Source organism: Anser anser (assembly GCF_964211835.1).
Source record: "Anser anser genome assembly, chromosome: 1".
NCBI classification, from domain to species: domain Eukaryota; kingdom Metazoa; phylum Chordata; class Aves; order Anseriformes; family Anatidae; genus Anser; species Anser anser.
The window spans coordinates 91,092,209-91,118,247 of record NC_139720.1 but is presented as its reverse complement, the minus strand read 5'-3'; the positions used below and the strand labels follow the sequence as shown (position 1 = coordinate 91,118,247).

General features: G+C 43.2%; 1 protein-coding gene across 1 annotated transcript in view; it reads left to right on the top strand.

The window, feature by feature from the left end:
* Nucleotides 1–26,039, top strand: part of PLCXD2 (phosphatidylinositol specific phospholipase C X domain containing 2) — a 67,518-nt gene that overhangs the window by 17,624 nt on the left and 23,855 nt on the right. Inside the window, exon 4 of the mRNA XM_083843352.1 lies at nt 1,383–8,664. Within this exon, the coding sequence (XP_083699478.1) occupies nt 1,383–1,545 (163 nt within the window). The 3' untranslated portion in view covers nt 1,546–8,664. The remainder of the gene's footprint in view (nt 1–1,382; nt 8,665–26,039) is intronic.

Genomic DNA, 26,039 nt, shown 5'->3' with positions numbered 1-26,039 from the left:
GCTGTGTGCTTAATGTACTGCTGTCTCATGACTAAAAGTCAGCAAGATCACACTGAATTTCTATTTTTAAACTGGTAAAGAATTTAATTTAATGGAATGAGTGAGCAGTATTGTTTCAAGTGGTTTTCTTTTGGCACCAACCTAGACTTTTAGCCACTGAGAAGCTGGAAGCCTTGCTTAGCTCGATCCCTTCCTTTCCCACCCCATCCCCTCGTTACCACTTGTAAACTGAAAACTTAAAATGGAGGCCATGGTCTGCTAAGGCATGATTTCTCCTGTGCATTTATCCATGGAGGCTAATCTGCCTTGGCAGTTATGTAGATGTCTGCGTTCTCATACAGAAACTTTGCCCAAGTATGAATATTGAAGTGTTCCTGAGCTCTTTCTAAAGGAGAAATGTGCAACATTGGCATTTGGCTGACAAAAGTCTGTATTGCCACTTAGTACAAGCAGCAGCTCTTCCTTTACTTTTCCTTCTTTGTTTGGTTCTTGAGAAGTTGTTGTTTGTTTTTTTTCTGGAGCAAGAGCAGTGAAGTGTTTCAGTTTTATCCCTGTGCTGTTAGCTAATCCTTGTGCCTGCTGTTTTCCTGTTTAATGTATGCATATTACAGCACTAATTTAAATAATTCTGATATATTTAGTCATTTGTCTTTGTGCTGAAAACCCTGGGGTTTGAATATTAGAGTACAAAAGAACTTGTGCAGACTCCTGACTTGCACTCTGTCCAAGAAATAACTGAAATTTCTCTCCACTGCAGAGCTGAAACAATTCCTGACACGTTTTGCCCTTCCACAGTTGCAATAACGTGTGGTGGGATGCTCAGCTGGAGCTGAGCTCCAGAGGGCTGGACTCAGCTTTGCTTTCCCTCATCCTGTTGTTCTGGGTGGGTCTGGAGGCTGAAAGGTGTTCAGTAGACATGCCCTGTGTGCTGCCCCCAACAGCTTCTTTCCTGCCTGTCCTAAGGCAAAGGTGGGCATGGGGACACCTTGGGCCACAGAGAGCTTTGTCTTGTGCTGTGCTGAAGTCCAGGATAATAAGCTTCTGGTGCAAATTGCAAGGACAGACTAGGATTGAAACCACTGTAGTGCAGCATTAACTCCTGAAGCACTGTCTGCTAGGTGAAAATGAAGTTGACAAACTTTATTTTGTCTACCTGATAGTTTGGATTGATGACTGACCAATATTCCTATTACACAGCTAATGACAGTGCACTTTGTTAAACACTTTTCTCATCATCCTGATTATGTTTTTGGGTGGCAGTGAAGACCCAATCACATATGTGAGATAACGTAACTTGCAAACAGCATGCTGTTTGCAAAAATAAGTGTTTTTAGAGGAGAGTGTCTCTTAAAATGTTTAATCTTCTCTTTTATTTTCTTCAGGAACCTGCCCATGATTTTGAATTGGGTGAAAGCACAGAAACCAGGTGTTATGGGTGTGAACATAATTACATCAGACTTTGTGGAGCTGGTTGACTTTGCTGCTACAGTTATTGCATTAAATGACCTTCTTCTAGAAGAGGATGAATCTACATCTAAATCCTGATGTGTCCCACTTGTACTCCTCAGTGAACATCTTTGAGCTATGCTAAACATTTTAAGTGAAACCTACTGTAATATTGATTTCAAACAAAGTTTTGTAGAGGAGTTGTGGTTAAAAAACATACACAGAAGGTTTTCTTCTCTCGGGGGGTGTGTGGATCTGAGTGGAACACACAGTACTGTCTGAGTGCTGCTGCATGGCTTTTTGTGGCTACATGTTTGACTAAGTTATGCACACATCTGCTGCAGTACAGAGTGTTGTTTGCCTGCCAACAAGAGGCTGGCCTCTGAAGCAGATGTACCCAATTATTGTACGTGTCTCCCTGGTGACTAGACTCACCGTGTCTTCCTGTATGCATCCTGCTTATTTCTCAACTCAAGGACTCAAACTGAGGATCCTTGCTGATCCTTTTGTAGCGGTTTTACCAGGGCAGCCAAGACCTTTTCCTTCTTTGGCCACCTCAGGCATAGCTGGTCTCAGCTGGATGCTGCTGTTGTATTCATTACACTGTTTTAGACACTACCTCTGATTGACTTGGAGGAAAAAAGACATGATATTGTTGTTCAGGGGGAAGTTGTTTTACACTGTGAATATCCTAACTGTCCTTTGGGCCTGAGATACAAAGGCTTGGCATATACTTTCTCTTTGGGCTCCAAACTCTCCTTCTGGACCTCTTTATTTTTAAACATGGTTGCGTTGAAGTATTAATGTGTATCTCTTCTGGTATTAATTTGGAAATCTGGACAATATTCAGTCCTCAGATTATGAGGATCATAACTCAGTCTGAATTCATGTTGTGAGACATACCTTAAACTTTTCTTTCATTTGCTGGTCACTTATTTCATCCATCAAGATCTGTGGGGAAAGCTTCTCACCCAGATGCTCCATATGTGGACAGATGTGGCCGTGTGGGAGTTTCCTTGGTACTCAAAAAATCAGAACTGATAGGGGACTGCTCAAAACCTAAATAATGAATCTGATTTTGGCCACGTACAGTGAATTCCTAAATCGGACCCAAATGTTATGTTTGCAGTCAGAACCCACACAGCTACAGGGGAGGAATTTCCCCAGCCTTTGACCACTTGAAAGAAAGCAGTACTCACGTGGGCGAGCAGGCATCAGCTAACTCTTTGTGTAGTCATACTCAGTTTTGTGTTGATTCACAACAAAACATAACCACATGCTTGAGCCGATGCAGTCACATGTTGGTACTTCTGAGCACTTAATTGACCAGCTGATAGCAGCCCTACAGTCTGCTTATATTGGATTTAAAAGAAAAAAGTGATCAGCTAACAGATACTTCGTGATCATCTTCATAAAGCAACTGTTGGTGTGATAATTGTTCAGTGGTTATTAACTTGTATTAATCTTTGAGCTATTTGTAAGAGAATGGATCATCATTAGGGATGGTTTATTCAAAAGAGAAACAACTCTCTGGATTTATTACTTGTTATCCTATCCTGTGTCTGCCATCATGGTACGACAGCACAAAAATCCAAAACCACTTTGCTTGTTTGTCACAACTCTGAGCTCGGGACAAGTTTACCTAAAGATTTGCAAACCTCTAGATAAACCTTGGCCAAGTTCTGAGCAGACTGAGCTGATTTATCTGTTTGGTGCGGGGTTTTCATCAGTTCTTCATATTTCTTGTAAACAGCATCCTTTTTTTTTTCTGGGGAGGGTGGAAAGGGGTCTGTCTCTGTCTTTCTCCTTTCCTCTTGTGTTTCAGCAAGAGGGGACAAGTCATGCAAAGCAGTTTTTGGGAAGTCAAGATCTACTTTCTAATGTAGAACTTGGAAAACACTAGCAGAGGATTTGGATTGTACCATGTTGATTAAGCTGTTGGAACTTGGTTTGACCAGTGCTATTTTGTTTGCAAAATTAACACATCTGTTTTTTCCGTAGCTGGATCTTCTTCATGTACTTCTTGCATGGCCAGAACTGGAACTCCATAATAGTATTAAATGTACAGGTAGGGTTTCAGTGGTCTTTTAGCTACAGATTGTCCTAGAGCTCAGACCTCAGAGCAACTTGCATTGAATGCCTCTGAGGCAGAAATAATATATTTGCAAAGTTTCCTGCAGGACAAGATGAGAAGATGAAATATGTATGATGTTTGCATCTGATCCTGAATATATTTTGTACTGTATATATCTACCTCAAAAGAGATCTATTCAGGCTTAACAAATATTTATATTATGTGTGCAGAATGACTGTGTTGTTAGTCCTTCTGTTCTATTTATTTGAGTAGAGATGTGGTGATTGTAACTCAGGGCTTTGGTTAGGTATTTTTGAGTGTGAACTCAAGTTTCTTGAACTCAGATTTCCTTTAGATATTTGCTGCTTGCTCTTGCCTCTTGAAATAGGACAAAGAAGTGCTAGGTGCTGAGAGTATTAGCAGAGGGACAAGAAATGGAACTTAGCTTTAGGATTAATGGAGTAGGAGGAAGAACAGGTCTGCAAGTTTGGCCCATCCAAAGAGATTCCTGGTGTTGATGGAGAGCAGTGCTTGGTGTTCTGCCTCTCTGAGGAACCTGGCAGTCTCAGCAGCGAAGAGGGCAATTGGCAGGTATGGTTGCTTGCTACAGGATATCTCCTGCAGGTACTCTGGGTGATGTTAATGCAGATGTTTAGATTTGATTTTAGGGTAGTCTAAAACTGTCTGAAGTAACATGAACTGCCTTTCTCCTGCTACACAGCATGGCCCACAACAAAGCTGCTCGTATAATGGGCTTGTATTTCTCTGGCACAGCCCCACGACATCCAGATTCCCTCCCACTTTGTGAAACTGAGCTCATCTTGGATCTAGGCTTGGAGCTATGACCTCTTATTAGTTGTATAATGCTGGAAAATAAGAAGGTGAGCTGGGCAGGAAGTGAGGATCAGGAAAGGGCAGTGGGTTGGCATCCAGTACCCACGTTCAAGGTGTGGGACAGCGGTGTGGAGCAGGGATGGCAGTGGGCACGGCTCATTCTGAGCGACTTGGCTGGGAGTGTGGCCTCTGAGTGAGCTGCAGCTGGCTCGCACGGAACAGCTAGCAGCCCACATGGTCGTGTGCGTGCAAGTTTGAGGAAAGTGAAGATAGGCACTAAGGCACTAATGCAGGAGAAGGCTAAGGGTTCCGTGTGGCTGATGCAGACCTTTGTCTGTTGCATATCATCTTAGTCTTGCTTGTATCTTCCTAAAGCAGTAGAAGTCACTTGTAAATAGTTTTGGTGAAAAACCCTCCCAGGAGAATTGTTCTGAGGTCTTTCTGTAGATAGCGGGAGAGGAAAAGCGGGTAACCTAATAGCTACTTGAAGCAAAATACTTGAAATGTGTGTTCTTGAATAATTATTTGTATTCATATGGATTGTTATTACAGATTCAGTTTACTTACATGCTGTTTGACTGTGACTTCTCTTCCTAATGTGCAGTTGCTGAATGCTGAGCTCACTGGTGCTGTTGCTGTTTTCCTGCCGTGCCTGAGGCACAGCAGACCTCAGTACATATCCTGATGGGGAGCAGCAGGGAGGAGAGTGTTAGGAAGCGTATGTGACCTGATGTCTTACAGTGTGCTTGTAGGTGAAAACTAAGAGGAGTTGTAAATAGGTTTTGCGGACTATCAATCTCTTAGCTCCCCTTTTTGGGAAGCTACAGTCCTATTATATTTAACAGTTGTGGAGCTGGGAATTGTAACCTCTCTCTTTTGGTGAACAAAACACAAATTCCTGCTGTCCCAAGTTTCACAAGAGCTGAAGGGCTACCAGCTTGCAGGTGCTCTGCTGTGGTGGTGAGAATCCCACTGGACACAGTGCTGGCAAGGCACCTTTCGAGGTGCTGTGGTCAGTGACATACGTCAGACTGGGAGTGTTTGGAACAGAAATGCTGGTTATGAAAGGGCAAAGAAAATGGTATCTTTGCTTCTGACATCTGTTTTCTGCTGTGCTAATACTGAAATAACTTGATGGAGTTGAGGAGGTGCCTGTGTTGTAAAGATGATGAAGCTTTTAGAGCAGGGATTTTGGTGCAGAGTAGGGCATCGTCCAAGATACTTATCTATTCTGATCTCTTAAGTGTTTAGAAATATTTTTGTTGTGTACCTGTCTCAGGTGTCAGAGTTCATTCTTGTATAATAGGTCTGCCTTTAGAGCTTTACAGGACTTGGCTGTTTTGGTTTAAAATAGATTACGCATGCAAGTCAGTTGACAGAGCGTGTGTGACTTGAGGATTACTTGAATATTTAATATTTATTACAGAGTTCATATGCACTTTCGGTAAGACTTTTAGCATATCCCCAATAGGCTCTTCTATCAGAACTACTTCTTAGAACAAAACTTCAGGCAAATTTTTCAGTGGTTGCTTTGAGCACAGAGGAATTGTCTAATGTGGAGACCAGAACTAACCCAAAACTTGATTCAAAATTCAACCCATGTCAAGGTGTAGTCCTTTTAACAGTGAAAAAGATTTTTGCTTTCCTGGGTGTCTGAAAGAAATTAAGGTCTACCACTTCTTCAGGTTATGTCCAGTAGCCAGAGCGTATACTGAAGAAACAGTGGAGATCTGCAGGGTGCTGATGCTTGTAAGAGTCCCAGTTCAGTTTGCTTTGTGGTAGAAGTCCACAGTATTTGAACAGGCCTCTGTTTACTAGTTAATTTACAAATAGCTGCTTTTAAAAAGAAGGTTATGATTAGACCCAGAGAAATGTGCACTCAGGCATTTTGTCAAAGCACACAAATCTTGCTCAATTGAAATGTTTGCAAACTCAGGTCGGTGTTGCTTGAATAAAGACTTGAAAAGCTCTACTGAAGTAGTGGAACACTGCTCCTGCCATCACTGGGAGGCTTATGTGCTGTGCAGGGCTTGCACCTTTCCCAAGGCAAAGGAAGAGGTGGTGGTCAGAGACCGTGCCTACGACCCCTGTGCAGCAGAGCACGCTGATGAGCTTTGTTTTGGCTCAGGCTCGTAGAAGAGCCTGAGCACGTGCTGAAGAGTGAGTAAATTTTATGCTAACAGTGTGTATGTTGGGCTAACGGGGGTAAGAGCATAGTGATCTACTTGTCATGAGTAAATGTGTGATAATCCTATTAGTCCTTTGGTTTAGATTGTTTTTAAATGTAAGGAACCGATTTAACGCAGTCAGTCCCACTGAATATGTCAGTCTCATTGAAGAATTGTGTGCATGTGTATGCATATTTATTTCTCTTCAAGGCTTTAATCCTGTAAAGAAGCTTTGTCTTTTTTGTAGGGCCTGGAATAGGAATGTTAACTTAATTGCTGAATCTAATGATATTTTGTGTTTCTGAACACTTGTGTATTTTGTGTTGTTCATTGATACAGTGCTGCTCATATCCTTTGTAAACCTGTGATAATTTCCTGCCTGTCTCTTAAATTGAACTGCAATGTATTCTTTAAAAAAAAAGTAAACTCTATATCAAAATAATTTTGATGGTTCTTTAATTTTGCTCAATGTCAAATGTATCTTGCAAATGGATTTTTAGTTGTGTTTATACCTTTGAAGGGGGGCGGAGGGAGCCAGGTGAAGAAGAGTTACTTGTTAATTTATATTTTGTGCGGTCTCTTCTTTCTTTTGGCCATCCATGCTTTGGCAATCTGTACAATTCAGTGTTGTGATACCAGGATGCCTCATTTGAACTGCAGACAAACGTGGATTTGACATCTGTTTCCTTCTACTTTACTCTGCATCTGTATCATTGGGGTTTTTAATCCTGAAAATAAAAATCTAATGTGAGAAAAATCATTCTGTTTTGTGTTCTGTACTGTTGACTGTTTTGATAAATGAAAACTACATTGCTAGTTAGTTGTTTTGACTGAGCTCACTTTCTGCAGAATGGTACCATTGAGCTCACCAATCTCTAAGCTCTAGGGTTTTTGAGAGGTGCCGTACCTTCCTGCAGTCATGCCCCCAAGAAGTCAGACCTAGGCAACACGCTCATTGGGAACACACTGTGCTGGGAACTTCTCAAAGTAGTAGTGCAAAGTGACTGGGAAATGATATGCTTGTACATGCCCGAATGAACAGGGGTAAAAGCATGCTGTTGCATGGATCAAGTTTTATCTTGAAGGGCAGATATTTTCATGTAGCATTTATTGCCCATAATGAAGGTGATGAAGATCCATGGTAACACTCCATCAGGAATTGAAATATTGGTAACTATCCCCAAAGACTGGATAAATATTAAATGCTGGTCAGCCAGGGAGATCAGTAAGACCTTAATTTTGGGTTACTTTCAGCTCATCCATTTCAAGAATGTGAAGGGGGTGAATGGGTGAGCCCGATTTCCTTGTCTTTGGGCAGTTGAATAGTAACCAATAGGTGCTGTGTTTGTAGATCTTAAAATCCTAAAGGTAGAGATAGGAGCTCAGGGCCTAATCATCACTGTTCATACTGTGGGGTCTGAGACTACAGGTGAGTGGCTGCAAACCAGACTGGATTAACAGTGACTCAAGTCCATAGCTAGCCCAGCATTTTGTAATAATCTGTCTGAGGCATCCTATAGGAAGGGGGTGTGCCACTTGTTTTTAATGAATATCTACATATCCAGTGCAAGTCTAATGTGAATAGTATTAAGTTGCCATTTTGTGTATTTTAAAAAATAAAAACTGCTGATGGTAACTAGCTTGCTATGTGACTCTTTAACTTCAGATTTTGTCTTTCCAGGTCAGGAATCACATACTTTCCAGGAGACTTTGGGTGCAAGAGTTAGTATGATTTCATAGCATTGCTTCCCTAGTAGGTTAAATAGCTCTTGGTGTCGGTGCTTCAATCTGGTGCCTTTCAGCAACGTTGTACCAAGGCACACGTGCGTATACACACACGTGCACATGGAAGACACCCTTTACAAAGCATATAATGAGACTGCAGAAACTAGACCTGTGCTCTGTGACAAATTTATGCATACCCTTTATGCAGTTCCACTGTTGGCATAAACCTGTGATTAGCTCTAAATAGAATCATTCCTGAGTTGCACGTGGCTTAGCATTTGCATCTTAGGAGGTGCCAGTGAACTTGCAGGCAGATTTTTAGCCAGGGAGAGTGTGAACTCTTCCACACTGTCTGAAGGTGCCAGGTGAAACCTGGTGCGTGCTGCCAGCTGCTCTAATTGCAGGTGTAGCTGGAAGGTAAGCAGAATGCAGGTAGGCTCTGGAGCTGAGTAGTGGTTATAATTGGGTATGTTTCCCACCGGTTAAGTGACAAAATAACCATTTGTGTTTGAGGTGAAATTTTGCATTTGACCAAAAATCCCATCTCCAGCTTAAATGTGGAAATTGGTCAAGTTTTTAGGTGGGCAAATAGTGGAAGAACAGATTTTTTTTGATCTGTTTAGTAAGCTGAGCTGCTGCTCTTGGGGGATCAACTGCAACTTGGGCTTGTTCAGCTCCATGCAGTTGATAGCAGTGCTTCCTTCTGAAGCTGAGACGGGGGTCTTCTGGGAAAGGCGGTGACTGGCCTGGGTAATAACAGGTAACTTGCTGTGTGGTAAAATGCTAGGAGAATTATGCTGGAAATCAACTTTGTATCAATTTAGAGACTTTCTTTAAATTACAAACAGTATTATAGGCTGTTTAGAGTAGAGAATGGTATTTTTGCACTTTTTTGTACTTCTGTATCTGCAGTAGAAACATGCAGGTCTGCAGAGGGAGACCTGCAGGATGATGTAGGGTCTGCTTGACAGAAGATACTGCCAGGTGCGTAGGTGCACAGCTTCTGTCTACAGGTGCCACAAGAGCAGGCACCCTTCCTTCCAGCAGCGAGGGAGAAAATCCTCCTGGGGCAGAACTGTTCATGTTGCTGATCAGGGCAATTCAAAAGTTTTCAGCATAATTAGGTATTGGCTGAAATTATGGATGAAATTATGGATTGCTGAGAGTTACTAGTTGACAGAGGTGAATACTCTTTAAATTGTCTCTTTTGTTTTTTTAATTTTTCTGTTCATTTTGGGTATGAGTACTACAAAACAAAACAAAGCTGTTTATTGCAAGATAAAACTGCTCAAGAAGGGATTCTAACTGAGAAGCAGAAGAAGCAGAGGAACATTCTTGTGCTGTTGTACATGCCTGTGATAAGCAGTCCCCCCAGGGGAGAGGGGAAGCTCATGGCAGTACCTTCCTCACTGGTGCGTTGAGGTAGCTAGGCGGTAGTTGCGTTGAGTGGAAGCTGTATGGCACTGTCATTGCAGGCGGTCACTCTGCAGGAGAAGCCGGCACCTTAGCTGCTGGATGAACCTTTGGAAGAGTCCTGGTGAATTAGGAGATGTTGAACAGAGACTGGATCTTCATGTGAAGGCTTGCAAGTTTGCTGAAATGGCTTAAAATCTTGAACAGTGCATGCAAAGCACAGATTGTATCTTTTGCTTAGCTTTGAAAGGGTAATTTCTGTGTTTGCTCAGACACTGAGGGTTGTCGAGATATCTGGTATTTCATCTGTTATGATCACAAGGATGTTTTGATAATGTTTGTGGAAATGTGCTCGGGGCTGCTGAGCAGAGAGGCAGGCAAACGGCAGGACAAGCCATGCCCTCAGCCCCCTGCTGTGTACTGCAAACAATCCCTTGGCCTTTCCTGTCTTTTTGTACCCCTAAGACCAGTTCCTCTTGGGTCAAAAATTTGGTTATCTACAGTACAGAAGAGAGAGAACTGTTTTTTTTTTTTAACATGTTGCTTCTTGCAAATCTGCTTTAAGAAAATGGAAATAAAAGACTGCCTGAGGGAGTGTTCTTCCCTGCATCAAAGTCATCATCTGGCAGCCTGGGTGGAGAAAAACATACGTTGTTTGTTTGGTGAGGTCTGTAAATAAGAATTGAAGATGATAAAAAATATTTTCCTTGAACTTTCTGCTACTGAGCATTCACTTCTGTCTTTGCTCATAGCAACTCAGCCAAGGGTTGGGTTTGGGTATTCCTGCGTTGTCTTCCAGCTTGACATTAGCAAGCCTAAAATCACAAGTGAAAAGGAAACACTTGTGGAAACTCTCTTAGAGAGACTGGAGCAGTGGAAAGAAAGGAGGAAACAAATGCTGAAAGGTATGTAGCAGAGATCGTGCTGCAGTTTTCCCTTTGAAACAGATAATTAAGCCTTTTTCAGTTTGGGGGTTTCTTGAGAACAAATTATTACATGAAATTCACCCTTTGAATCACATCCAGTACAAAGTTCATCTGATAAGTTAAATGCAGTTCCATGTTTATAAAAGTGCTGAATTGGATTTGATCATATCCTTTGAAAGACTACCCTGGCAGCAAATAAAATACAATTTGCCAGACATTTCTTCAGAGGAAAAATAACAATCACTAGTATTTCAGTCTAAATATTGCTTGCCAGAGTTTTTTTCCTATAATTTTGCATTTCTTAGAGGAGTCATAACACTAAACACTGAAGCATTAGAGACAGACATCTCATCAGTGAGATGGTGCCTATTGCTGGAAAAAAAAAAAAGTGCTTTGGTCATTGCCAAAACAAAAGTGTGCATTGCAAAGATAATCCTTTTCTGGTCCTCCATAAATCTATCTTGAAAACTACCTTTGATAACAAGATTGTCTGATGATGAATGCTGCAAGCTGTCTCACCATGTTGCTGCCTTTGTTGCACATGACAGATGTGTTCAGAGTGGTGAGCTGGTATTTCTCAAGAATTTTCACCCCCCTGCATGCTGGATATGTTCAGTGTGTAGCCATGCACAGCACTGACAATGCTTGAAACCAGACAGATTTTTTGAGGCTGTAAGTTTCGAGACAAATCCAAAACTCAGTGTAGACTTGCTAAAAATGATAGCTTCACAAAGGGAAAAGAAGGCTGCTGCAAGAGTGGTTTACACTAGCAAAAGCTTAATGTATTTAGAAGCTTCTAGTAACTCCTAACAGGTAATAGTTTCTTTTCATTGTACTATGTCTGGAAAGGTTTGGCGGTGCCACTTGGATTTTATACACAAGGGGGACTGCTTTCTCAAGTGTTTATTAGACTATCTCTTGGAAAGAAATACTGAAAATTAGACCACTAAGAAAGTGCTTGCTTATGGCAATAAATGAGATAATTCAAGTCTTTCCCCCTTGTGCTTATTGCCAAGAACAAGGACTTCTGAGTAGTTTAATTTCCCTTCTGTAGTTAGTTCCTTCCTCCTGTCTTGGGGCTAGGCTGTTTCCTTTCCAGGGCTGAAGGATAATGCAGGCAGTGTTAATAACACCCACCAAAGAATGAGCTTCTCAAGATCATGATTATAGTGAAATTCTGTTTACCCAAAAATGAAATGAGCTTGGCCAGTGAATTTAGTCTATGCTGTTACTACATTCCAGCTCTCTCAGCGCAGAAAAGGCTGTAGAAGCTGTTGCAGCTATGATGTTCTCAGAGAATGAGAAATAAGCTTGAAATTGAGCCTCCAGAGGACACTGGAGCTTCCACTAAAACTATATGCGTAGAAGGCTAACAAGCAGTCAACTTGAAATCCTTATTTTCCTGCTATGCTGGATATGAGGCTTAGTTAGGGCACTTTGGGAAAACTAACAATGAAAATCCTTTCTACTGTTTTATACTCCCTGAAATGTACATATATGTCCACTGAACGTGGCTGCTGTCCCCCACCTCCCAAGGGGCACAGGTCAGTAGATGCAGAGACTCTCCAGCACGGCGTACCAGGTCTCTACCTACCACATCTCTTCTCATTGTTAGGGAGGGGCAGCTGCCCTGCCCTGTTCCCAGGATCTTGCTTTGGGTCTCTATGGTTTTAGTAGTATTCACAGACCTAAGATAATACTGGAAGTGACAGCTGAGATTCTCTTTGTGGGTGTCTCAAGCCTTGCCAGAAAATCATGAAAAGGTATGAAAGTGGCGAACTGAAATCACATTGTCATTTTTAGGAGAAAAAAATGATTTCCTTCTAATATTCTGAAAATTATGATGGTGATAATTATACCTGCCCAGATCAAAGGTGTTGCACTGCTTTCATTAATGCTTGACAAATGTTCCTGCCATGGTACCAAGGACTGCAAAGATGTAGATCTACATAGACTCTAGGGTAAGCAGACTGAAACCGAACCCATGTATGAATATGAAAATGACTTCTGCTAAGTGCGGTGGGTGCATGTGCTACCTGGCTTTTCCTGCAGATGCAAGTGAGACACACCTCCCTGGGGAATGCTGACCCTGAGGTCAAAGCTAGGCTCAAGCATATGCTCCAAGATACCATCTTTAAGACTTCAGTGTGCCACACCTTACTCTTTTCTTGAAGAATCCTACATGTGGTAGGACAGGAGAGAGAGCAAATGGGTAGTGTCTCATGCTAGGAACCTCAAGTCCATACCCAGACTTCTTTTATTCCTGTCTTGCTGGATTCTCATCAGTGAGGACATGTCTGCTCTGCCCAGTGATTCTCATTATTAATGCTGGTGCTATTGTTTTCCTAGCTCAGAGGTAGCTGGCGCATGTAGTTGTATTCCTCAAGAGAACTAAATTGGATTAGGTATGGCTTTCTGGCTCCAGGTTGAGACAGTGTTCAGACTGACTTTTTTTTTTTTCCAGAGCTGATGGGTCTAGGACTAGTGCAGAAAGCTGCCTTTTAGTTTCAAAAGCACTTAACCACCCTACTAAATTGTTAGCATTGGCAAAATGCCACCAAATAGAACATAGTCCAGGTCCAGCGGGGTGATAGAGGTGTTCTTGCTTTGTTTTTCTGTCCTTTTGAATAACAACCAAGGTGACCACCTGAGACTCAAAGCTTTTGCCATCCTGATCAGGTGACAGCAGGAAATATTAGAACTGAATTTGAGGGAAATATGTACTTTGTTTTTTGTGATCTTCTCTTTTGTTGGCACTGCATTCAGTGTACGAAGGTGTTTGTGAAGTAAAGGAAGAGGAGAATGCAGAAAATGCCAAGAATTCTCGCATCGTGTTTTCTTTCTGTTAAGTGCCTGAGAGTGAGAAGCTCATAGCAGCATTTCCAGACATGTATTCAGAATATAATTACTCCAAGATGCATTTCGTGCTTGTTTTGCTATTTGGCGAGGGAGTATCCTTCCCTGGAGACATTTTTGGAGTCCTGTTATCATCCTGCCCGATGAGTGGACTTGCTGGTGTTTGTAAAACTCCATTTGTTGTCTTATCTGTTGGCTGTTCTGTTTCAACACACCTTTAGCTGACCTGTGCCTGGAGTGTCCTTAAACATTGCAGGCATACTAAGTGTAACAGTCTTCCTGTGAAACGGGACTGCAGCACTTAAACTTAGCAGCGTGGCAAAAGGAGTAGTAGATGCACGTGGTGCTGTTCAGAACACCTAAACCAGTCCGGAGAGACCTGGCAATGACACAGTGTGGAACCGTGGCAGCTTGATGCTCCAGTGGGGCAGGTAAGTTAGGATCTACCTGCTGAATGGGCTTTTTATGGGGGGTGGGAGGGTGGTATTAGAGATTTAGGGGTATTGCAGGTTACAGAAAGAGCTCTTGGAAAGGATTTGAAATCAAGCCACTGCATTGCATTTGCTTTGCTGGAGGAGAAGGTCACTAGAGACAGTTAATAAAGCTCTAGCTGCTGAGCTCACCAAACATTCTTCCAGTTCAATGGCCTATGCAGAATGATATGTTTAGTCAATGTTTAATTCCTAAGCAACAAACGGTGATTGTCATACTGGAAGGCACTTGCGATGTTGACTGAAGCAGTGGAGGCCAAGGATTAAAAAGGTCATGTGGGGAGATCACTTCTGCAGCCTCAAAGCTTTCTCCTCCAGGTCAGGTCCCTTCACAGCAGGAGGAACACATGCTGCTTTCCAGTAAGAAAACAAGCCAATACATCTAGTACTGAAAATTGATTGGGGCTGTTTATGGTAATAAACTAGGTAGTTAAAATCTTTCCCTCTTTTGCTGTTGCTTTGGCGTGCAGGAGAGGCAGACTGTGGGCCCTCAGTGTGCGGGGAAAGGTGCAGCAGCAGTCAAGGAGCCTGAGGACCCACCTGTACAGCCAGGGTTTGGCAAGGAGATCCATAGAGAGCTGCCTACAGAGCCAGGGAGACCTGGGTCACTGTTGGGATACCAGGTAGAAAACGTAAGAAGCTTTCCTGTTGCATGAGTCGGGAATGAGAAGAGCCTTTTCCTCCCAGCTGAGAGCCTCTAAGCCTGCCTCGCTGTTTTCCAAACTCTGCCTGCACTGAAGCTGGTACCTACCTGTCATCTTAGCAAACAACTTGCTCTTAAAAAGCCATAACCCTTGTGTCCAGCACAGATCTTAAGGCAGGTGAGGTGCTTCTTACTGTGGATAATTCTAGGTTACTGCCATGCCTGCTGGAGTTTTTCTTACATGTGGCAACTGGCTACAGAAAGAGGGCAGGCATGGCCAGGTCTGCAGGCTCTGAGCAGTGGCTAACTAAGGCTGTTTATCCTAAGTCTGGCCTGTGTTTGTCTGCAGCAGGTTGTTCCAAGGACTGTTAGCTCAGGCTCTGTGTGGGGGTGACGCTCCTTCCTCCTGTGAAACCAGCTCAAAGCATGGTCCAGGCCTATAGGACTGGCTTGGCTGTTCTTACATGTGTCAAAGGGAATCTGTGTGGGGATTCTCTGTGCATAGATGCTAGGAGGATCAGGCTGATTTGTCCTTTATTTTCCACACTTCATACATTGACATGTACAATAGCAAAGGCTGTGCCTTCTAGTACTGTCTGGGAAAGTACAACTGGGACATTGAAATAAAAAGAGCGAGTGCCTTTAAAACCGCTGCATTTCCCAGCTTGTTATTCAGTATTTGGGTCTGCTACATCTTGAAGGCAGATAAAGCTATTTCCAGGTTTTTTGGTAGAATGTTAGTGAGCCTGGGCATGTGTAACACAGGCCAGAGCTCTTCTTCAGTTTTAGGAGATTAAGGCGAGACTGAGCAGATCATCTTTGATCTACCAATATCTCAGCTGTTTCTCTCTGAAGAGAGGGCAAGGCAGCATGCTAATGGCAGGGCTGACTTGTGGGCAGGGCGCATGACTGCTTGCATCCCAAATGCTGATTTAGTGGGGAGCCAGGAATACGTTTTAATCTATGCAATTTCTACCTGCAGAATAGGTTGAGTACTAAATTACTGATCTGCAAGGGTTTCAGTCATGGTGGTTTTTTTTTTTTGCTTGTTTGTTTGTTTTTGCTGATATTTGCTCTTGTGAGCATCTAGGGCAGCTTTGTGAAAGTCATCATATGTGCAGTCTTTGCTTTATTTTTTTTTTTAAATTTCATGCTGTTTACCTTCAGAATGAGGAATATAAAGTGGCGTGTCCTATGAGCCAGCATTACTTTGTTTAGTGTATCAGCAGGACTGAGCTGTTCCAGCAGCCAGGGTGCACATTCCAAAGCAATTAGAACAGCTTCATGAGTAAATACTGCTCAGCGGTTGATAAAAATGCCTTTCAGATGTCTTCGTAAAACAGATTCAGGTGACCAGCAAAGAACTACCCTTTAATCTTTGCAGTTGAATGTGAAAGTAGTTATTTTGATTTTTAACACTTTTTTTTTTTACTTCAAAATTGCTGTGAATTGTAAGTAGCTGCTAATTTGACATGATAAAATAGCCTGCAACAGAGTCTTTTGGGGAAAGAAAAGGTGATGATCAGATTCCCCACCCCATCTGCTTCCCCAGAGTTCCTGCCCTCTCAGAGCATAACTACACATGCAACTCATTTGATGCTTGGCACAACTGGGAGGATGAAAATTTCTAGGGAGGAGGAACAAGTTGGGGGGATGGAAACCATAAAAGGAGGATTTCCTCTGCCTATAAACTGGCATGTACATTACTGCAACTCATCTAGTAAGATCAGCACACTAAAGCGTGCTAGTCTCCTGCTCAGGAGCAAGCTCCAGCCCTGCTTCCCAAACTTCTTGGGCAAGCAAACATCTTCAGTCCTCAGCTTTTCCTAGGGTTATCCCTTTTCATAGAGCTTTGAATTCCCAACCTCACAACTGTGGTGTAGTCTCTAGGCACCCCCACAGTTCCACCAGTTCTTGTATTCCCCTGACTATGAGAACCCCAACCCAAAGAACCCTTTTTGTGCAAACTTAGAGTTGCCAATTATGTGCTCCAAGCTCAAAGGTAAAGATTTTCTTCCAGAAACATGCTTTCAGAAATTACACAACTGTTGGGTGCTATTTTTTTTCCCTTTTTGTCTCCCTTGTTTCCCTTTTTTTCTTACCTATCCTCAATACTTTTTGGCTAGTGTTACTACTTTCTTCGGATTGATTTGTTTCTCCATGCAGCTGCTTTGTGGTGGATGGGTAGAAGACTATCTATGCTTTTCTTTTTTTTTTTAAAGCAGTTCTGTTTCTGGAGAATTGTACTGTAACTATCTGTACAAGATGGAAGTCTACACAGGGCACCCACTGGGCATTCCAAATGTGAAGATGGAGGAAGTAAGTGAAGAGCAGAGCACTGGTTCTGTAAGTGAGGCTGAGGGCTGAATTTAGAGAGCAATAGAAAGCAGAGATGGGCCTAGAGCAAAGCCAGCTGAAATTCAGCCTGGACTCTGCATTCAGCCAAAGCCCAAATCTGCTTGCTTTGACTGGGTAACTTAAGACGTGCACTTGGACAGTGTTCTTCAGGCCCTTGCCAAGCACAAAGAGCATTAACCTGCCTGAATATGAGGAAGAAGTCAGGCTCATCAATCTACAACCCAAGCCTGTCATATAAGCACACCCTTAACTTTAAGCATGTGTGTAGCCCTAGACTCATACAGTATTTGAAAATGTGTCCTCGGTCTTGTGCTTCATCCCAATGAAGAGAACAGTTTATAGCAAATGTTTTAGGCATAAAGTTTCCTTTTGTTCTGCACTGAGGTATCCAAGCAGACAGACATGAAATATACACAGACCTATTTAATTTCATTCACTTCAGCTAGCAGAAATAGGACTAGCACTGGTGTTTTGTTTTTCTTGTTCTGTTCTGATGTGGTTTTCCTTGGGGGGATTGTATGTGATGTGGTAGTGTGAGCAATGTGAGCCAAAGAATTGGACTCGTAAGTTTTCTGTGGATATCCAGTAGGACTGCTGGTGCCACATACCTGGTGAGGTTCCTGATGTGACTGACTATAGGAAGGTATTCCTACTGCCTCTTGCCCAAATGCTTTCCATGCCCCACTTCCTCTTTAAGCCTGCTTCCAGTGCATCAGCTCATGATTGTACCTGCTGGAGCCTAGTTCTGCTGGAGACCTTGGCCACCTCTGTCCTGGACCCTCAAACTTGACATGATATCAGGATTAGTGTGTTTGTTTCAGGAATACTGTAGCCAGCAGGAGCAGGGAGGTGATCGTCCCCCTGTACTCAGATCTGGTGAGGCCGCACCTCAAGTACTGTGTTCAGCTTTGGGCCCCTCGCTACAACTCACTACAAGACTCACTACAAGAAAGACATTGAGGCCCTGGAGTGTGTCCAGAGAGGGGCTATGAAGCTGGTGAAGGACCTGGACCACAAGTCCTATTGGGAGTGGCTGAGGGAACTAGGGTTGTTTAGTCTGGAGAAGAGGAGGCTCAGGGGAGACCTTATTGCTCTCTATAGCTACCTGAAAGGAAGGAGCAGAGAGCTGGGGGTCGGCCTTTTCTCACAGGTAACTAGTGATAGGACTAGAGGGAATGGCCTCAAGTTGCGCCAGGGGAGGTTCAGATTGGAAATTAGGAGATGTTTCCTCCCAGAAAGAGTGGTCAGGCACTGGAATGGGTTGCCTAGGAAAGTAATACGGTCACTGTCCCTGGGGGTGTTTAAGGAAAGGTTGGATGTGGTGCTTAGGTACATGGTTTAATGGGTGAAATTGGTAGTAGGGTGATGGTTGGACCAGATGATCTTGGAGGTCTTTTCATCTTTAATCAATTAATCAGTCTATGATTTGCTGATATCCAGATGTGTACAATCTACTTTTTCTGTCCTGGCTCCTGAGCTAGAGGTCTGTATATATAAACAAAATGTAGATAGATAATCTATAGATATTTATAGAATTCCATGTGACCTTTTTAAATCTTGAATTATACTGAAGAGGGAGACAACTGTTGGTTATGTTAAGAGGCCTTGTTTATGGTATGACGGTCTTCCTCAGGTTGACTCAGAAAACAAATGCTTCCAGAATGAGTTGGCTGTGGCTGAAGCTTTGACACCTTTGGGGGCTTCAGTTCTCAAGAAATGTCTTGGTGCAGGGGAGTCTAAACCTAAATGAAGGAAATAATTAGCTAAACTTTATTTCATTCTGAGCTGTGCTACATGAGAGGCAAAGGTAAAAACTTCACCCAGCTGATTTGAGGAGTTTTAGGGGTCTTACAGGAACTTGCTGAGTTTTAAAACTGTGTGGTGAAAAAAACAGTAGGAAGCATCTATGGCTTTAAACTTAATTTCAGGCTCTGGCTAGAGGGTCCGTAGTATCTCCTTCCTTTGGTTGAAGGAGGGAGCTGCTCGGCCATCAGCCAGGTGGCAGGGGTGCAGCTGTCAGGCCTCCTCATGTAGCCCTGCTCTCTGCAGGTCACCAGGTTGGCCATGGGCCGGAAATCCACAGCCACTGTGGTTTGTGATCCACTGTGTGGTCCACAGCCAACTGGATTGGTTGGATGGGGGGGGATTTCTATGTCTCTGCCTCCTAATCCTATGGTGAGAAGAGAGCCAAAATCTGCTGCCAGGTTAGCTCCAAGCCCTCCAGCTCCCAGAATGGGCATTCAGGCTCATAGCAGTGTTAAAATTATTACAGTAGTCTGCAAATTGAGGGCTGTGTTCTGGCAAAGTAAGACACCAAAATTCAGGGAGTATTCAGACAGAGGCCTTTCTTTGTTTTCACAGTTGTGACTACTAAAAAAAATCTCTCAGGCTTCTTCAATCTATTAGTTTTTTAGCCTCATCCAAAGCTCTTGCATTAGTACAGCCAACAGGAGTCAAGCAAGTGGGACCATGTGACATGCACAATAATTTGCCTGTGGAGGAAGATACTTCCGAATTCCTCTTGCATTGACATATGCAAAATTCATGAGTTTGGACAAGAGTTCCCTCTTCAGCCTTATAATCATTTGAAGTCTGGATGGTCCTGCTGTCTCAATGTAGCCGACTAGTGCCTTGCTGTGGGCCACAAACTTGGCTTCAGCGACAACACTGTATGATGAAGTCCCCAGTTTTGGGTGTTTGAACCCTGTGACCCAGGATAAATCTGACCTATGCCCTGTTGTCTTGTGTGCTGTGTGGCAAAAAGGTATGTCCTTCTCACTTCTAAGCTTGTTGGTTTTCCTCTATGCTAAATTTTCTTAATTATTTCCTGGGAAAGGTAAAGAGAATCTTTTAAAGCTGTTGTTTCTTTCACCTTCCACCAGTCCAGGCAAGTGGACTGAGTACTGCTAATATGACAATGCTGGAATGGATTAGCTAGCACATTAACAGCTTCAGTTGCTAATCTCCTGTAGAACATTTTTTTTTTTTTGGATGTGAAAAACTCCTTTTCCCTAATGACCTTCAGCTGCTTGTTCTGCATGGATACAAGGTATTTCCTCAATATCTGAGTGAGACCAGCAAGCAGTGTGCTAAGATAACTGAAACGGTATGGTGCTTCCACAGAAATTAGCAACCAGCTGAGAAACAGTTGTGTTAAGGTGATCTTATGGGAGACTACCAGAGATGGTCATGCTATGAAACATTTTTTTGACCATATTTTCACTTCTCAGGGAAACCAAGAAAAGCTTCTCAGTCACAGGATGCCCACGATCCCTAATGACTTCTCCAAATTCCTTACTAAATTAGAAAAAAAAAATAATATTTTTGAGTTTCTGCTTTCCCTTCCACCTTGTTGAGAAACTTGTGCCTTCTCCACCCCCTTGAATGATGATTTGATCATATATTCACAGTCTCCTTGGTGGTTTTCTTGCACTTGCTGTATGTGATGCTAAGTAACTCTGGTGTATGCATACTTCTACTAGAACAGTAGGCAGCTGCTTGCTTTTCCCATGTCCCAGATGCCTGTGGTTTTAATGCACATTTATAATGGGGATTTTGATCTCTGGGTTCCCATGAAACAGCTGCATGCTTTTCAGACATAGCAAGTCATGAGGTATAGACAATGCTGGAGGACAAGAGGTAATGTATTTGTGGTTAAAAGGCCTAGAGGAAGATCGAGTCAGAGTTCCTTCGTAGGAAATCTTTGCAAAAGAAGTGTTTCACATGCAATCACAGAATATTCATTGGATCTTTTATCCCGCATGTGGCTAATAGTTGAGTTTTTGGAGAGACAGACTTCTCTGGCTACCTGTTCACAAGGAAAGTTGTGGAGTTCAACAGTGATGGGCTAGAACTAAAAGCCTCAAGCAAACTTAGTGTCTTATACAGCCTGGTGGCTTCCCTCTTATGCACGCTTCATAACAGTGCTATGTGGCTTGCTTCTAATCCGGAGAATTTCTTTTCAGTATCTATTGGCAAATTGCACCATTTTGATCAGGTGGAGCTTTAACACTGTTTTTAATATTGCTTTTCATTGTTGCTCTCAGCCCTGGTCTCCAACCACCTCACCGCTTCATCTCCTTTAAGCTCACTTGTGTTCTAAAATATTTTTTTGGAAGTTAAGTATTCAGGGAGAAGTAACAAAAAGAAGGCCTTGCAGCATCCTCTGATGTTTAACAAAAGGTTAACAAATCCTAAAAATAGCTCCTCAAAGCTGTGGGCAACTTTAGGATTTCAGGCCAGGTTTGCATTTTTCAAATTCTTGCTTTACCTTATTTGGCCGTGCAAAATGGGATCCAGAGGTCCCTGGGGACCCAACTGTACAGCAATGGGGCTTTGTTAAGATGAAAGTATGTGCCTTTTTACTTCAGGAACACATTGCTAAATATGGGTTTTGTTAATAACGAATGAGGCTGCTTTCTGGCAGAGTTACAGCTCCCCGATGTCCCTCAAGTTAAAAAGGCAAACTCACAGCAGCACTTCAGCATCAAGCTCGGTACCTTTGACAGAGACTGAATTAAAAGCTGTGGGGTACTGGAGGGCTATGCTAATGCTGACAGTGATGAAATGTGCTTTGATTTCAGTGAGGAAAAGTTTGGGTACATAATATCTAGGCTTACATATAATAAAGACTTAAAATTAAACTAAGCAGGCCAGAGGATTAGAGATGGGTATTTCTGTGAGCTGAGACCGTATGTTGTTGTCTTCCTTTTTTGTTATATTTTCCTTTTTTAGTCCTCTTCTGTGAACAACTATCCTCGGTCTGAAAAATACAAGTAGGCAATACAAGGTAGCCAAATAATATGCATAGCTTTAGGGAATAAATATTGACTTAGGATCTGATATTGGTTGAGTGTTACAATTGACGTGTGCCTTATAAAATGTAACTGACAAACAGAGAAGTATCAGGCTACAAATCCTCTGCAAGCTCACCTTTTACTTCCATATTTACAAGAGTTGTGACTAAAATACTGCCCCTCAGTGCTGTAAGCTTGAAAACTGCTGGCACTTACTAGGGCTGAGGTGGAGAGCTTGACAGGGACAGTAATGAAAAAGCAGAGACTTATAAAAGGATGTTGTATAAAACATTAACTGTATAACCACAAAATTAGGGTTTCTTTGTTTAAAATGCTGTATTTGCTCTGCTGTGACAATACAAGCTAGATCCCCATGCTAGTTAACAGAGATTGAGCTCGTCAGAAATTATTACAGGCCCAGCTCCTAATAGATGTGTTACTCAGGCTCTCTGCTCACGAAGGAAATTCTGTTGTTTTCTCTAAATTCTCCTATTGAACGTGACTTCAGGTGAAACATCAAGGAAAGGCTGAGACAGCCAGTCCCAGTGAGATGTTGATTAGGAACACATCACATCTCGAGCTCAGTTGCCTCACAAGCTTTTGCACTTGATGAATAGTCAAATGCTTTTCAGATATGTTGAAAAGTTAAGTCGGCCCCAAGAGCTTGCAGGCATGCTGATGACATGGTGCGTGTAGATGCAGCTGCATCATGAGTAGAAGCAGATGGGGATCAATTACACAATGGCTGTAGCTTTGTCTCAATATCTGTTCTTCAGAAAATCATGTGGAAATTACCAGTCCTCACGTGTTTAAATATTACCACCTGGATTGTACGAATGTTTCAAGTAGAGGTGGCTGAAATTTTCTTGTGAGAAGAGTCTCACCAGAAAAGGATTTTACTGAAAAATAAGCTTCACATGAAAATGGAAAACTCATCCTAGACAGTTATCATCCTGGGAAGTTATTTTGGGGTTTTCTGTCTCTGTACAAAATATTTTCCATGAAATGAGGAGAAGATTTTGAAAGTTAAGGAGTTTTGCCTTCAGACTTCCTGTGAATATTTGTACGTTGTGGTGGGATGGAGGATGAGGATGTTGGTTCCCAGAAGCATTGTGTGGATTCAAGTCTTGACAGCGCTTTGAACATGTGCAGTGTTACAAAACCTCTGTTATTTTTGATGCGAATGACGTTCTCAGTCATTTTTGAAATGTTTTGGAAGCCAGAGCAAAGATCTCCACAAAAAGCCATATGCTGGCATTCCTGCTGGAATGCACTTGTGTGTCCAAGGGCAACAACTTTACTGCCCACTGATCTTTTTGGTTTTCAGTGCCCAGCTTTGTACCTGAGCGGTGTTGGTAGGAGTGAATGGTTTCAGCTGGAGCTGCAGATGTTTCAGGGCCGTCTCAAGTTATGCCCAGGGCTCTACAACAGGATTAGAGACTTTTTTTTGTTCTGGAAGTTGTGCTGTAACTTGTCATCACAGCTGGTGCTGCTTTTACACTGCCTTTGCATGAGGATGAGCCGATATTAGCAGAAGGTGACCGCTGAGGACTGATTTCCCTTGGCCCTGTGACAGTTTTAACTTGGGATGTGTGATCTGCTCAGGAGCCTGCCCTAGACTGAGGCCCAGGGGTGTCTCAGAATGCTTGAGTGGAGGACTGAGAGCTGAATGTGATCCAAGTTCCCTCAAAACGGTGGCTTGTTTTGCTCTCTGTAGCCAGTACCCAAGACCAGTGTCTGTGACTGTCTTCTGCATCATACCTAAAGACAAGCTAAAGGGTTTTAGTCAGCTGCATCTTCTCATGCAGTCTGAAACTGTCGACAGACTTTGTATCTATACAGAGGTGGTGATGCTACAGGGTTATGGTGTTTTACAGGGCAAAGACCTGGGCAAAGCATGCCACAGAAACGGAGCTGCTTCTGCACCCCTCCATGTGCTTTTTAGCGAGCTTCATTAGCAGAGCTACCAGATTGCTGCGGTACTCATGCTATCGCTGTGCATGCTGCTTCTGTTTTGTCTCTGAGCACCGCCCACGTCCTCAGCGCGTGGAGACCATTGGCAAGGCTTCCTTCCTCCGTGCCGGCGGCGGTGCCCACGTACCGAGGTAGGCTGGGACGAGGCTGGGATGCATGCCTGGCATGCCTGGCGCATAGCCACAAACCCACTCCCACCTCCCGTCCGCCTGGAGGAGGCACAGGCGGACCTGAGGGCCCTTGTGGCCTCTGATAAGTGAATTAGGGGCGATCTGAACGTCTGCGGGGTGGAATGTGCCTCTCGACGAGCGTCTGACCTGCGCTGAGAAGCTGCCCTTGGCATGTTGCTTCATGGATGGGTGGCTTTAAGTGCAGAGCCCGAAGTTGCTGAACGATGTGTTGTCAGTGCTCCCTATAACACTGAGGCTGCTCTACTGCCTGTTGTACGACATCAATAAGCACAGCGCATCAAAGCTAGGTACACAAGTTCATCAGGAGCCGTGTAGCACCCTCAAAGACAGTGTTTTGTGTGGGAAATTGCACTGCTGCTAATTACAAGGCAGTCATTGTTAATAACCTCTCTTACCCTTCCGGCTTCCTCTTTGGGAAGCTGGGCATGGCTCCATCTCCCCGAGGTGAGCGGAGACAACGTGCCTTGACTGGTGACGGCCTCATCAGCCCAAGCGTGGCATTCGAGGAGAATATCTGAGCTTGGACCAGACGTTTGCTCTTCAGACAGTCCTAACTGCAAGCGGGACCAAGAGGAGCAGAGGGTCACGTGGAACTGCTGCCATCACAGGGGAGTCCTGCGGGATGAGAAGTAGACTGAGGGAACACAGGGGCTTGCCCACCATTAAAAAATAATAATTATAAAAATATCATGCAGTGGTGAGGTAGAACATGAGTTCCAAGCAGAATAGTTGTTGTGAAACAGCTCCGTGGATAAACGTTGACTCTTGAATTAGGGATTTATTTTCCAGGAAACAAGAAGAAAGAAGGGAAGCATGCTTTTCCTTTGGAAACAATGGGGGATTTGGGCTATCAGATGGTGGCTGTACTGATGCAAGCACAATAGCCATCTGCCCTGAGTGTGCAGACAGCTGAAGATCAAAACCACAGCACTCCCTGCGAGCACCCGTACCCACTGTGTGAGGTGTAAGTAGCGGCTGTGGATAGGATAAGGCCCAGCAGCAGCCCCCTTTTCAAGTGGAAGGCTTTTCTGGTGCTGCTGCTAGAGATGCTTGGGAAAGTTTTGATGAAAATTTACCAAAATTCAAGTACTTGCTGTGAAACTGTGAGCCTTGGGAAAAAGAATTATTTGGCAAAAATCGTAGACATTAATTTCCTCTACTTGACTTTAGCTGAAAAAAAAATCAGAATAGATGATTTTGAAATAAAACATTCCACCAAATCCATCATGTTTTGGGAGGGTATTGTTTCATCTGACTTGTTGAAGAGTATGTTTCAACCAAACTGAATTTGATATTTTAAGATGCATTTGAAAGAAAGTGTTTGAGACCATGTTTCCCTTTATTGAAATCAGCAGTTTGCTTCTAAGGGAGATGTTTTAATGCTCTTAACTTAAAATTGGGAGCTTTTCAGCCTTTCTTGTGAAGACTGAATTATTTTTAAACATAATGTTTTCCAAGAACAGAAACTGATTCTTGGCTGACTTACCTACAATAAAGTTTTTAATCCAATATTGACCTAACTGCTAAAGAGCCTTCAGCACACTAGTCTTTTAGTTTTCGTTTAGGCTAACTTCTAAACCTCAGTTAGCATTCCCCTTTCTAGTCGCAGTGTTAAGCCAAGAGTTTACCACTGAATGTGGCAAGGAGGAGACATGAACAGCCTGGCGTCACCCAGTGCACCACAGCTTTGCTTCCCAGGAAGGAAAAATGCGAAGTGCGGGCAAGGTGTGCAGGCTCAAACCCCCCTGTCCACATTGGTAATCCAAAAGAGGTGGACACAGGTGGCTCTCTGTCAATACATCATGACTGTAATGATGTTTTCATGTCCTGGGCATCTCATCCTGTGCAGATAGCTGGTGTACCCGTCAGCTTACGTCTCTTAAGCCTGACTGATGTGAGCACAAAAGAGAGCAAGAAGGAAGGAGGTGGCTGTTGGTGCTGCCTCACTGAAATGCCACGCACAGGAGACCCTGCGGGACTGTGACTGCCTTTTCTCCTCTTCTGTGTAAAAAGGACATTCAGACCAGGTTGATAGCTAAATTATTACTATCACTACAAGGCACCTGTGTACGTACCTAATGGCATGGCTTATGCTGGGTACAGCTGTTGTTTCAGGCTTCGTGCACATCATGCTCCTGGAAGTG